The sequence below is a fragment of the Hylobates moloch genome, unplaced genomic scaffold (genome assembly GCF_009828535.3).
Source record: "Hylobates moloch isolate HMO894 unplaced genomic scaffold, HMol_V3 SCAFFOLD_8, whole genome shotgun sequence".
In the NCBI taxonomy this organism is placed as follows: Eukaryota; Metazoa; Chordata; class Mammalia; order Primates; family Hylobatidae; genus Hylobates; species Hylobates moloch.
This window is the reverse complement of record NW_026652283.1, coordinates 119,379,847-119,393,126: the sequence shown is the minus strand read 5'-3', so window position 1 is coordinate 119,393,126 and position 13,280 is coordinate 119,379,847. Positions and strand designations below refer to the sequence as shown.

The window sequence follows — 13,280 nt, the reverse complement described above, 5'->3', positions numbered from 1 at the left end:
GTTTTATTCCACTCACTCCTCCTGTGAAGGGGGGACTGTGTTCACTCTATCACCTTATCCCTGGAGCACCAACCAAAGTGCCGTGAACAGAGTAGGAGTTCAATATTTACCGAACGACTAGATGTGCTCAGCACGGTGCTAATGGATGATTAGAAAAGTTAATAATCTCAGTTCTTAAGGAGTTTATAGTCTAGTCAGGAAGCCAAAAATAACGCAGATGAGAATAATTAAGCCTCCAATCTGATGGCACTGACTGGGGGTACATTTATCAAAAATTTGGAAGCACGTAACCATACTTACATTCTTTGTTGCATACATAGCATTTAAATTGTGACTCCCATCCAACTTATCACTCAGATACATTTTTTTCTGCCTTAAAAACAAATATAAAGCCATATTTCCAGAGATTTTTTAAAGGGCCCAAAAAATTGTGAATTTGATCTTAACATCAGCAAATGACAATCTAGTTTTAACAAGTTACTGTGAATTAGTCAAATCTAAAACTCACTTCAGATTTGTTTTCTGGCTAATACTCTAATTGAGAGACATTTCCATGGAGGTATTAGGTTAAAATACTGTTTTTAGATATGTGACACATTTCCCTGTATTTTAGAAATCTCTCGGGTATCTTAAGAGAAATTTAATCCATCTGATTTTGATCCAAATATAATTTACTCACAATGATGGAGAAATATTTGATATCCAGAGAAATCTATTGATGCACTTAAAGCTTTTCTCCAGGGAAATAAGAAATCACATTTTTTCAAGGGTGAATCAGAAACCTACAATGTCTAATTTTTCTGCTTATTTAACAAAACCTGAGTTAAGTATCAAATTGGGCAGTTCCAGATCATTTGTTTTTAAGTTTTTGAGTCTTTTAAACTATGCAGAGGAAATTTTATTCAAAGAGGTTTTGTTTTTTTTCTTACTCTGACAGTTTTATACGCTATCCTGTTTTTTTCTCTGAACAATGATTTTTGAAGATTTAAGGTAATAACACAATTTTGATGTCTGTGGATTAATGGTGTCTGTATTCACGATGTTTCAGACCTGTCAGAGCTTGGAAATAGCATTTAAATGTATTGCTTAATTTTAATTTTAAAATACCTTCTCTGAGAGTTAGATCCCAGTCCTAAGTGAGTACTTTGAATTTCAAAGAGGGGATTTAGGCCAAGGTACAGCTAAATTTTGTGCTCTTGAAAGACCTGAAATCCATTTACAAATAAAATTGAGGTCTTCGTATCAATATTACGTTTTGGAAGTGAAATGTGCAAGGACTTGTGCAGTGTCACATTGTAAGAGGCTGTTGGGTGCCATCGGGAGTTGAGGCAGGGGCTGGCGTTTCAGTGACCCTACTGCTGCACGTGCTGGTTATGGGGTACTCTCCGACTTCTCCCTGCGACTTGTCCACGCTTCCAAGTTCTGACTTGTGGCCTCCTACGGATGGTGGTGTTCCTAGCTCTTCTCTTTCACAGTAGGTTTTGCATTTCTGACCTGGGCCTTAGCCTCATTCTTAGAGGTTTGCCTTTTGGCCAGAACCCTGGGCAGGGGCCCAGCTCCTGCTCTGTGCAGCCCTCTGCTGTCTGCAGCTAACGGCAGTGACCCCTTCCCGGCTCCACTGACTCATAGGATCTGATGCCTGGATCATTGCAACAGTCTTCTGGTCTCTTCTTCTTTTAGCTCATCAAACAGATCTTAACCGTGTAAACCTTCCTGAATATTATTTCACGTGGGGATTGGCTCATTGGTAGTGGGTAGGTATACAAATTGGAGACAGACTATCTGGGTTTAGTCCCAGCCCTGAAATTTATTACTCTATGACCTTGGGCAAGTTACATGACCTTGCTCAAGCTAGTTAAGGTCTCTCTGCGTTAATTTCCTAGGGTGAAAAATGGGGTTGATGATACCCAGATGAGGTAGGTATTATTATTATGAAGATTAAATGACACAAAAGGAGAAGTGTTTAGAACAGTGTGTGGCTATAGTAAGTGCTAAATAAAATTGGTTATTACATTTATTGCCCTATCCTTTTAGAATTTGCTGTTTTAAAATTTTAGAATGTTTTAAATCTTCAATACTTGCTATCCTCTTTTTTAATAGAAATAGGTCTCAAGTTTAGAGGTAGTTACAGGCTTTGCGATTTCAGTAACATTCTTTTATTTTTAAAAAATTTTATTTTTGCAAATGATGCTGTTCCCCTTTATATTTATTGTAAAGTTTCCTTTAATAATCTAGGTTAAAAAGAAGTGAGTTAAAAACATACCAAGTAAATCATAAATAAATTGTACTATAGTTTTCAATATGGCAACAATCATGAACACAGTGCTGAAATGCCTGAAGTTTGAGGAACATGTGTGAGGGGTGGGTGCTTCGGGCCTCTGGCAGCTCTTAGCTGGCCTGGGGCTCTTTCTGCCCTCCTGTGGGCCTCTGTTTTAGCCAGACAGCCCACTGATCACTGCCACACCCTGTGCATTCCTGTCTTGGGGTTTTTTCTTGAGAATACCCACTCTGCTCCACGTTTCTGATTTCCACTCATCCTCATGGCACCATCTGAGATGAACATCATCTGTAAGGCCTCCCCAGTGCCTGGCTCCAGGCCTCTCTTCTAACTCCAAACTTTCTTGGGCTCAAGAAAGTGCCTCTTGTGTGTATTTGGCAGTCATTTCTTGCCACGTGACATCTAATAACTTCCATGGATCTGTCCTGTTTCTGCAACTGGAAGAAGATGAGCAGAAGCTCTTTTAGGTGGGGACAGTGTCTTAGTCATCTCAATAGCCCCTTGAAGGCCTGATACAGTACCTTGCATGCTTTCTATGTTAATATTTTCTGTTATGTGTCCATATTGAGGTATCATTTATGTACCACAAAATTCACCTCTTGTAAAGTAGTGGAGTTCGCTTTTTAACAAGTTTGTACACTTGTGAAACCATCAATGCTGTCCAGTTTTAGAACACTGTCATCACCCCCAAAAGTTCTCTGCTGCCTCTTTGCAGTCAGTCTGCTCGCCTGCCTCCAGCTAACAATTGATCTGCTGTATCCATACTTATCTTTTTAAAGATAAATTTCATAGAAAAGGAATCGTCCAACATGTAGTCTTTTCTGCCTGGAGTTTCCCACCTAGCATAATGTTCCTGTGGTTCTTCCATGTTGTTGCACTTACTAGTAATTGTTTCATTTTATTCCTTAGTGGCAACAGATAGACCTTGCTGCTGGGTGTTCAGATTGTTTCCAGTTTTGAGGTATTATGAATAATTCTTCTATGAAGGTACAGGTATTTTTCTGAACACATGTTTTCATTTCTCATGGATAGATTTTGGAGTAGAAATAATTGGTTCCTATGATCAGTGTAACTTCTTAAGAAACTGCTAAACTGTTTATCATGTTATATTCCCACCAGCAGTGTATGAGGGTTCGTTTCTGTCCATACTTGCCAACACTTGGTATTGTCTGTGTTTATCCTAATAGCCTTTCTAGTGGGTGATGAGGCATGAATTGAGGATGACTCTTGGGTTTTCAGGTTGAGCAGTTGAATATTGATGCTACCATTTAATGGAAGGTTGAGAAAGGAATGAAGTTTTTTGAGAAAAAAATCAAGAGTTCTGGTTTGGCCAAGTTGAGTTTGAGGTGCCAATTAGCCTTTGAAGAAGCACTGTTAAGTAGGAAGTTGGATGTATGAGGGCACCTGTGTTAATTCCAGCTTTGTGAATTCATTAAATAATGAAACCTGGGATGGTTGAATTAAATTTTTGTACCCTAGATATGAATCTGATGGTCTGGACAAGTCACATAATTTCGGATGTCAGTTTCCTCATCCATAAAGTAATACCTGTTTTCCTCCAAAGCTTGGGTGAGGAGTGAGTAAGTTAAAGAGTGCAAAGTGCTGCTTATTGTGGTGGTTGTTATTAATACATGATTTCATCTTTCATTTATTTAATTTTTATGTCCATCGTGGCTTCTAACCTCATATTTCACACATAGCAGGTACTCAGTAAATACTTAGTAAATCAATGAATGCAAGTAATGACTATGTATATACTGGTGGAGAAGGAAGGAGGGGAAGGAGAGGAGAGCAGAGGTGAAGAGATCTGGGCCGAGGAGAGGAGAGAGGGAGGGAAGGGGAGGGAGAGAGGAAGAGAATGGATATAATTTGGATTGGCCTTAGCAAGGCCTTAAAAGGAGGGCCCTCAGAATTCCACACTGTAGCTTTGTGGAAAGGAAGTTTATCTTCTATGACACCAGGGAGGCAACATGGAAAACACGATTTTGGGAGATGTTTCGATAATAAGAATTGTCATGTGTAAAGCATGGTTGTGTTTGCAAAGTGTCTTACCTTCCTACTGGACTTTAAGCATCTTGAGAGTTGGCGCTTTTCTGATGTGCCTGTGTATTTCCCAGAGCCTTACTAATTTCCACATACTATAAATACAACAAATACCTATAAAATGAGTATGTTTTTAAAACTGCTTTCTTTAAGTGAAATGACAGGTATTTGGTTGGTTGGTGGATGACTCATGAACAGGTTGTTTCCTTCCTGTGTCCCTGGGAGAGCGTGTCTGTGCTTCTACCACAGCTCATGCATGGCCTGTATTTATAATGATTTGTTTGCATGTGTCTCTGTCTGTCCTGAGCTCCATGATGGCAGGGGCTCCATATCCCTTGGTTCATGCCTGGCAAGTAGTGGTTGTTCAGAGAGTGCTGGAGAGAATTGTTCGAGTGAATGGATGTGTCTAACACTTAAGGAATAGCAGGGAAAAGAAACCAGATCTGTGCTCTTTGGGGTTTCAGATTGTAGCTCTAAGGATCTAAATTTCCAGAGGGAAAGAAAGTAGGGAAATGGTCCATTCAGTTGTTTTCCATTTTCTGTGCTGCTGGCTAGGTAGGCCTGTTCTTGATATGGTTGGGGGAGTGGCTGCCTGTCTCAGTCTTCAATCTCAGATGACAATATTAGTTCACATTGTAAATATTCTGAGAGTGCCATACCCTCGAGGTTTCTTGTTAGGTTATTTCATTAGGGAGTGTTTTCTGAGATTGGCTTAAAGCAAAGGATTTTAAACTTCTTCTAAGACAGACATTTTTAACTTATTTTAATTTTCATGGGTTCTGCAAATGCAGTAGACTTTTTGTCAAAATCTCAGGTAAACCTCATACATATAAATCACAGAAATGGAAGAATTAGGTAGGTGCAAAAGTAATTGTGGTTTTTACCATTACTTTTAATGGCAAATACTTCACTTAATGCAGGGGTGATCTAGAACCTCACCTTCTTATCATTTCTTTGTCCTTTGTCAAAGCCCTGCAGCGTCTGGGGGACTTTAGGGCTCCCTGGAAGGAAGTTTGAAAAACCCCAGGTATAGAGGAAGTCTGTTCATTTTGACTTCCTGTTTCTTCTGCCACTCTCAAGAGACTTCTGTTAAGTCTGTAGAAAGACTTCCCCGTGCTACCATCTGTAACCGCCAACTACGGGAACCCTAGTTCACTGTTGGTGGGAATGTATTTTGGTATAGCCATTATGGAAAACAGGATGAAGGTTCCTAAAGAAGTTAAAAATAGAACTTCCATATGACCCAGTAATTCCTTTTCTGGGAATATACCTAAAGGAGATGAAATCATTACCTTGTAAAGATGTCTGCGCTCCAGTGTATGCTGCAGCATTATTGACAATAGCCAAGATGTGGAAACAAATGTCTATCAAGGGAGGAATTGGCCAGGCATGGTGACTCACACCTGTAATCCCAGTGCTTCGGGAGGCTGAAGTGGGCAGATCACTTGGGATCAGGAGCTCGAGACCAGCCCAGCCAACATGGTGAAACCCCATCTCTACTAATCATACAAAAACTAGCTGAGTGTGGTGGCTGCATGCTTGCAGTCCCAGCTACTCTGGAGGCTAGGGCAGGAGAATCGTTTGAACCTGGGAGGATGAGGTTGCAGTGAGCTGAGATCACACCACTGTGCTCCATCCTGGGCACCAGAGTGAGACTTGGTCTAAAAAAAAAAAGTCTGTCAAGGGAGGAATAAGGACCATGTGGTATATGTATACCATGGAATAGTAGCCTTAAGAAAGAAGATCTTGCCATTTGCCACAGCATGGACAGACCTAAAGGACGTTATGCTAAGTGAAATGAGCAGACACAGAAATATTACATAATTTCACTTATATGAAATATTTTTAAAAAGATCTCAAATATTAACACACACATAGAGAATAAAACAGTGGTTTCCATGGGTTGCGGGTAGGGAGAGGAACTGGGGAGATGTAGATGGAAGGATAAAAAAAACATATGTTGGACAAACGAGAGATCTAATGTACATCATGACTAAAGTTAATAAAATTGTGTTAGGGATTTTTGTTAAATAAATAAATTTTAGCTGCTTTTGTTACACAGACACACATACACACACAGAGTAACTCTGAGATGATGGGTATGTTAGTCTCCTTCACTGCAGTAACCATTTTACCGTCTGTATGTGTCCCATAACATCACATTGTAAAACTCAAAAATACACAGTAAAATTTATTTATTTTAAAAGAGCAAAAGAACAAACCTAACAATCGCCTTCTTTTATATTTCCCTTTTTGTGTTCATTTTCACCTCTTTGAGCTTGAATCAAAAGGTTTTGAGGCTACCAGTAAATCAGGTAAACAATAAAAACTGGAGGGAAAATGCCCCATATTTGTGAATTTGCCATTGCACATTCCCATGGTCAGTGTCTGATGTGGGTATAGAAAGCAGCATCCTGTCCAAGGACATGGCTAGGAGGGGAAACCACAGCGGGTACAAGAGGTAGGTATTTGTCTTAGTTCATTCTGTGTTGCTATAAAGGAATACTTGAGGCTGGATAATTTATACAGAAAAGAGGTCTTTTTCCTTCTTAGTTCTGCAGGCTGTATAAGAAATATGGCACTAGCATCTGCTGGCATCTGGTGAGGACCTTTGTGCTGCATCAAAACTTGGTGGAGAAGGTCAAAGGAGAAGCAAGCACCTGCGAAGAAGCACCAAACCCAGGGGGCGTCCTGGCTTTGTAACAACCCACTCTCAGGGAACAAATCTATTCCTTTAGAAACAGTCTCGTTTCGTGAGAATGAGAACTCACTTGTTCCCTTGAGAATGGCACCAATCCAGTCATGTGGGATATGCCCCCGTGACCCAAACACCTCCCCCGAGGCCCCACCTCCCAACACCGTCACACTGGGTGTCAAATTTTAACATGAGACTTGGTGGGGACAAGCAAACCACACGCAAACCACAGCAGCACGAAAGGGGATCAGTCAGGTCTTGGGTTACTACTGAAAAGGGCTGTGTGTGCCTGCTGGGATTTGTAGTGCACATAGAGAGGAAAGCGAGTCCTGGGAAGCAGAGAGGGGGCTGACTGTTAAAATTTTGAATTCCCTAGGGCCTGGCAGTGTGAGTTGGAACACAAAAATGACTGGATGCCTCTGGGAGGGCCTAGCAGTCCAGGAGAGCAGAAGCTCTCAGAGCCATAACCAACAGAGCTGGCAGAAGGGAGCGATGTATGGATAGAACCAGGAATGCTGGAGTTGGCTGGGATGGAACCAAGAAGTCAAAACAGAGTAAGGCACTAGAATTAGCTGGGCAGATTCCTGAAGCAGATTCAGGTGGATAAGGGTTTAGCTAATGTATAGTATTGCCTCCGTGTAAGAGGATGTAAAGGATTTTTGTGAGTTTATCTTGGGTTGTAACACCGGTAAATACTGGAGAGATGGACTGCAACTTTTAAAAAGTTGATGTGATTCATATGCCATAAAACTTGTCATTTTATTATGTACAATGCAGTGGTTTTTCATACATTCACTTTGTTGTGCAGACATCACCATTAAACCGTGAAAGTGGTTGGTTCACTCCGAAAGGAAATCCCATAGTCATTGGCAGTCACTTCAGTTCTTCCCTCTGCCTAGGTCCCGGCAACCAATAAGCTATGTTCTGTGTCTCTGGATTTGCTTCTTCTGAACCTTTCATATATATAGAATCATACAATAGGCGGACTTCTGTGTCTGGCTTTTTCATTTAGCATACTTTTTTCAAAGGCCCGTCCATACCGTAGCGTGCGTCAGTGCTTCCTTCCTTTGTAAATGGGTCAGTGCTTCCTTCCTTTGTATTGCTGACTAATATTCCAATGCATAGCCCGACAACATTGTATCAGTTCATCAGCTGCTGAACATGGGGATTGTTTGCATTTTGGGTTATTATGAACAGTGATTCTGTGGGCATTTGTGTGTGCATCGTTGTCAAATCCTTTTCTGTGTAGAGATGATCATGCGGGTTCTGTACATGGTTCTATTAATACGGTATTTTACAGTGATTGAGTTTTGTATGTTGGACCAGTCTTGTATTCCTAGGATAAATCCCACTTGGTCATGGCTTATAATCCTTTTTATATTTTGCTGTGGTCAGTCTGCTAGTATTTTGTTCAGAATTTTTTCACCTGTATTCATAAGGAATATTGGTCTGTATCGCTTTAAATTTTTACTTATATTCATTATTCACTTTTAAAAACTGACAAACTGTATATATGGTGTACAACACATTTTGAAATATGTATACATTGTAGAATAGTTAAATCAAGCTAATTATGTGCTTTGCCTCACATATTATTTTTTGTGATGTCACATATTGCAGAATCTTATTTTTAAAAGCCCAATAGTATTCCGTTTACTGTATATATTTTCTTCGTTTATCTGTTGATGGACACTTAGGCTGATTTACTGTCTTGGCTATTATGAATAATGCTGCAGTGAACATAGAAGTACAGATTGTCTTCAGTATACTGATTTCATTTTCTTTGGATATATACTCAGAAGTGAGATTGCTGGATCATATGGTAGTTCTGTTTTTTTTGAGATGGAATTTTGCTCGTCACCCAGGCTGGAGTGCAATGATGGGATCTTGGCTCATTGCAACCTCTGCCTCTCGGGTTCAAGTGATTCTCCTGCCTCAGCCTCCCTAGTAGCTGGGATTAAAGATGCATGCCACCACACCTGGCTAATTTTTGTAGTTTTAGTAGAGGTGGGATTTTGCCATGTTGGCCAGGCTGGTCTCAAACTCCTGTCCTCAGGCAGTCTGTTTGGCTCGGCCTCCCAGAATGTTGGGATTACAGGTGTGAGCCACTGTGTCTGGCCAGTAGTTCTATTTTTAACTTTTGAGGAACCTCCATACTGTTTTCCATAATGGCTGTATTAATTCATATTCATTTCAGTGGTGTAGATGGTTCCCTTTTCTCCACGTTCCTGCCAATACTTGTTTCTGTTGATCTTTTTCATAATAGCCATTCTAACAGGTGTGAGGTAAAGGGTCTGTAGTACTCTTGCAGTGTCTTTGCTGATACTCTGTGTTTGTTTTCCTGTTCTTTATTTCATTTATTTCTACTCTAGTCTTTATTATTTCTTCATTATTTAGGAGTGTTATTTAATTTCCAGATATTTCTGATTTTTCCTTTCTTTTTTTGGTCCATGTTGAGTTCTACTTTTATTCCATTGTGGTTGGAAAACACACTTTGACTTAATCATTTTAAATTCATTGAGGTTCATTTTATAGCCTAACATACTGTCTGCTGGAGGATGTTCCATGTATCCTTAAGAACGTACATTCTGGCCAGGTGCAGTGGCTCACGCCTGTAATCCCAGCACTTTGGGAGGCTGAGGCGGGCAGATCACGAGGTCAAGAGATCGAGACCATCCTGGCCAACATCTGTGAAACCCCATCTTTACTAAAAATATAAAAATTAGCTGGGCGTGGTGGCACGCGCCTTTAGTTCCAGCTATTTGGGAGGCTGAGGCAGGAGAATCACTTGAATCCAGGAAGTGGAGGTTGCAGTGAGTCGAGATTGTGCCTGGTGACAGAGTGAGATTCTGTCTCAAAAAAAAAAAAAAAAAAATTCTGCCCTTGTTGGGTAGGTTGGTAGATGTCTGTTGGTACTAGTTGATTTATAGCGTTGGTCAAGTTTTCTGTTTTCTTGCTGATCTTTTGTCTAGTTGTTCTAGCAGTTGTGGAATGAAAGGTATTGAAGTTTCAAACTATCACTGTTGAATTACTTATTTTTCCCTTCAATTATTTTAGATTTTGCTTTGTGTATTTTGGGTCTTTGTTCTTACGTATGTTTTTATTGGTTGTCTCTTCTTGATGAATTAACCCTGTTAGCGTTATAAAATGTCCTCCTTTATCTCTAGTAGCAAGTGTTTTCTTAAAGTCTGTTTTGCCTGTTAGTATAACCATTCCAGCTCTCTTGGGGTTTCTGTTTGCATGGTATATGTATTTTTCATAGTTTTACTTTCATCCTTTTTGTGTCTTTGAGTGTAAAGTGTGTCTTTTGTAGACAGCATATAGTTGAATTATGTTTTAAAATTTTAATCCATTCTGTCAATCTATGTATTTTAATTGGAGTGTTTAATTCATTTAAGTTTAATGCAATTACTGATGAGATAGGATTTATTTATGCTATTTGGCTGTATTATATGTATCTTTGTCTTTTTTGTTTTTCTGTTACTGCCTTATTTTATGTTAAATATTTTTTCAAGTAACATTTTAATTTCCTTGCCATTTATTTTCCTCTATGTTTTTGAGTTATTTGCTTAGTGGTTGTCGTGGGGATTACAGTTAACATCTTAATTTATAACAATCTAATTCAGATTAATACCAACGTAATAATATGCAAAAACTTTGCTCCTGTGTAGCTCTGTTCCATTCCTTCTTTACTCTTATTGTCACGTACTACCTCTTTATACATTGTGTGCTTTTCAACGTAGGTTTATAACAACAGTTTTATGCTTTTGTCATTTAAATCAGTTAGAAAAAAAGAGTACATTTATCCCATTTAAAATATTTTAGAAATGCTTAAGAATATTTAAAAAATTAAACTATATTACATGTTTTAAAATACATTTATACTTTTTGTAAAATATTCACTTCTGCAGTTACCTTACTCCTATATTTCTTCATTGATTTGATTTACTGTCTAGTGTCTTTTCATTTCAGGTTGATGGAAAAGTTCCTTTATTTCTTGTAGAGCAGGTCTGCTAGTAATGAACTCTGTTTTTATCTAGAATGTCTTAATGTCTCCTTCATTTTCAAAGAATAGTTTTGCTGACTTAGAATTCTTGGTTGACAGTTATTTTCCTTTCAGCTCTTTGACTATGTTATCCCACTGCTTCCTGGTCTCCATGGTTTTCAATGAGAAATCAGCTGTTAATCTTACTGAGGATTCCTTGCACATGATGAGTCACTTCTCCAATGCTGCTTTCAAGATTCTCTTTAGTCTTTGGCTGCTAACAGGTTATTGATTTTGAATTACAAATCCACTGTTAGTCTGCCCACATTTCATCATCCCTATTTGAAAGGACAGCATGGGACTCTTTTGTCAGTGCTTTAATTCAATGCTTATGATATCTCTGTAGCATTTTTTTTGATCTATCAAGTTTGTGGTTTAGTAATATGTGGTTTTGTCTTTCACTGTTGTATTACTTAATAGAACTTCAGAGTGATATTTATGTGATCTGTTCCCATAACTTATTCACTTAATGGATTTGTTGAACACCTGTATATGGAAGGCTCTGTGCAAGACTTTCAGTTTTCTTAGATAAGTGACACATGATCCTAATTGTGAAGATGACACATTTGATTGGCAGAGCTCAAATACTTAAGTAATTACTATGCAATTAGGATGAAGGTATACTATGTGCATAAACATAGTAGTTTGGAAGCAAAGAGTAGGAAGTCACTGATTTTCATATGTGGTAAATGAGCAACCTGAGGAGATTAGATAGATTAGCAGTTTGAGACCTTGAGTTATCTAAATTAGAAAGTGACAGAATCAAGGACTAGAAGTCAGTCTTCTGGGTTCTTTCTATGAAACGATGATTCTAGAATGTGGCTCTCTTCTATGTTCAAGCATCATAGGTAAAAATGATTTCTTAAGCCAGGTAAGTGTGTGAAGCACAGACTGGCTATTTTGCTTCAAAAGGTGTTTATGGTAAAAATAAAAGCAAACAGTACTTACTTATGCTTATTATATTGTATTAATATGAATTCAGTAAACAATTGACTGTGTTGGAACTTGAGGTGTCAAAATATGAAAAGATACTTATTCTTATTAAATTTACCTTAGAGGTTTTATTTTCCTTTTTATTGTTATTTGTTTTATTAAAAGAACTCTTCTGCCCCCTACATCTGTAGTAAAATTTTGAATAGGTACAGTTTGTATTAGAGCCTCCTTAAAAATAAAGTTACAAATCAATCAAAACTATATTCATTCTCCATAGGATAAAGCATGGCATTTCTGGGCATACAGTTTTAATTTTAATCTGCATGCCTCCGTTTCTATTCTCCCATGAGTCTTTGCAGCAGGACAAGGAAAAGCAAGTCTTATAAAAAGAAATACAGTATGTGGTGCTTACTAAAGTTACATACATCTCTTCTCACAGGAGAAATTTGATTTATTGCAGGTTGTGCATATGTCGCATATGGACATTTCTAGGGAACAGATTCCTTATTGCCGAGCAGTGAATGGCTTCTAGTACTCCATTATTGCTCCGGGAACATGTTAGTAATAATTATGAAAGGTAGGATACCATGAAATCTGTAAGGTGATTTGGCAGAAGTCGATGCCGTTGGTGCCAGGATTTGGGTACCGTACCACGGTTTCCTGTTTTCAAATGTATTAATTGATCCGCAAAGGACATCTTTTGGAGACAAGAATTCAGACAGACTGGCACAGCCTGGACCTCCGCCAAGACTGCTCGGAAGGTTGCCATACTGGGAGCAAAAGAGTGAGAGAGAGAAAGAGGGAGAGAGAGAGGCAGAGGGAGAGCTGAGGAAAGAAAAAAAGGCAAGACTTGGCACAGCTCAGTCAAATCAGCTTCTTTTGTCTGCTTTCTCGGCTTGAGCTTCAGGAAAGAAAACCGTCCTGGGGTACAGAAAAACTCAGAACTTTTTGGTTTTCAAACTTAGAAGGCTTTTTAAGTCTCTTGGGCTATTTGAAAGTGTTGGTACATACAATGACGTTTAGTCACCAGTATTAAGGGAAATAAAAGCCTTTTTCAAAACGAAGCTTCCACAGTGTCCATGCATTTGGGAAATACTATATTTGATTTTTTGCATGTATGATTATACCATGAGAGACAGGATTAATATAGAAGATGGCAAGGCAAATTTCTAATTAGAGGGAGTATTAATTTTCTACAAAATAAAGTTTGTTCATCAATACAAACCTGCTTTCAAATCAAATCAGAAAGACATCCTTCGGAATGTGTTCAGAACGTAAGTTTTTAG

General features: G+C 38.8%; 1 protein-coding gene across 9 annotated transcripts in view; it reads left to right on the top strand.

Annotated features, from left to right (window-relative positions):
- The window catches only part of MSRA (methionine sulfoxide reductase A), a 374,966-nt gene that overhangs the window by 29,116 nt on the left and 332,570 nt on the right, over positions 1–13,280 (top strand). For 3 of the 9 annotated variants that reach the window (XM_032162489.2, XM_058441978.1, XM_032162493.2), the window contains exon 1: positions 12,622–13,268. The exons of 4 other annotated variants lie outside the window; for them this stretch is intronic. Coding sequence is in view for 1 of the 5 variants with exons in the window: in XM_032162488.2 (XP_032018379.1) it covers positions 13,256–13,268 (13 nt within the window). In the remaining 4 variants the exon portion in view is untranslated. Of the gene's footprint in view, positions 1–12,620; positions 13,269–13,280 lie in introns of those variants that run through there. 2 more of the 9 variants (XM_032162488.2, XM_032162492.2) reach the window with 2 other exon arrangements.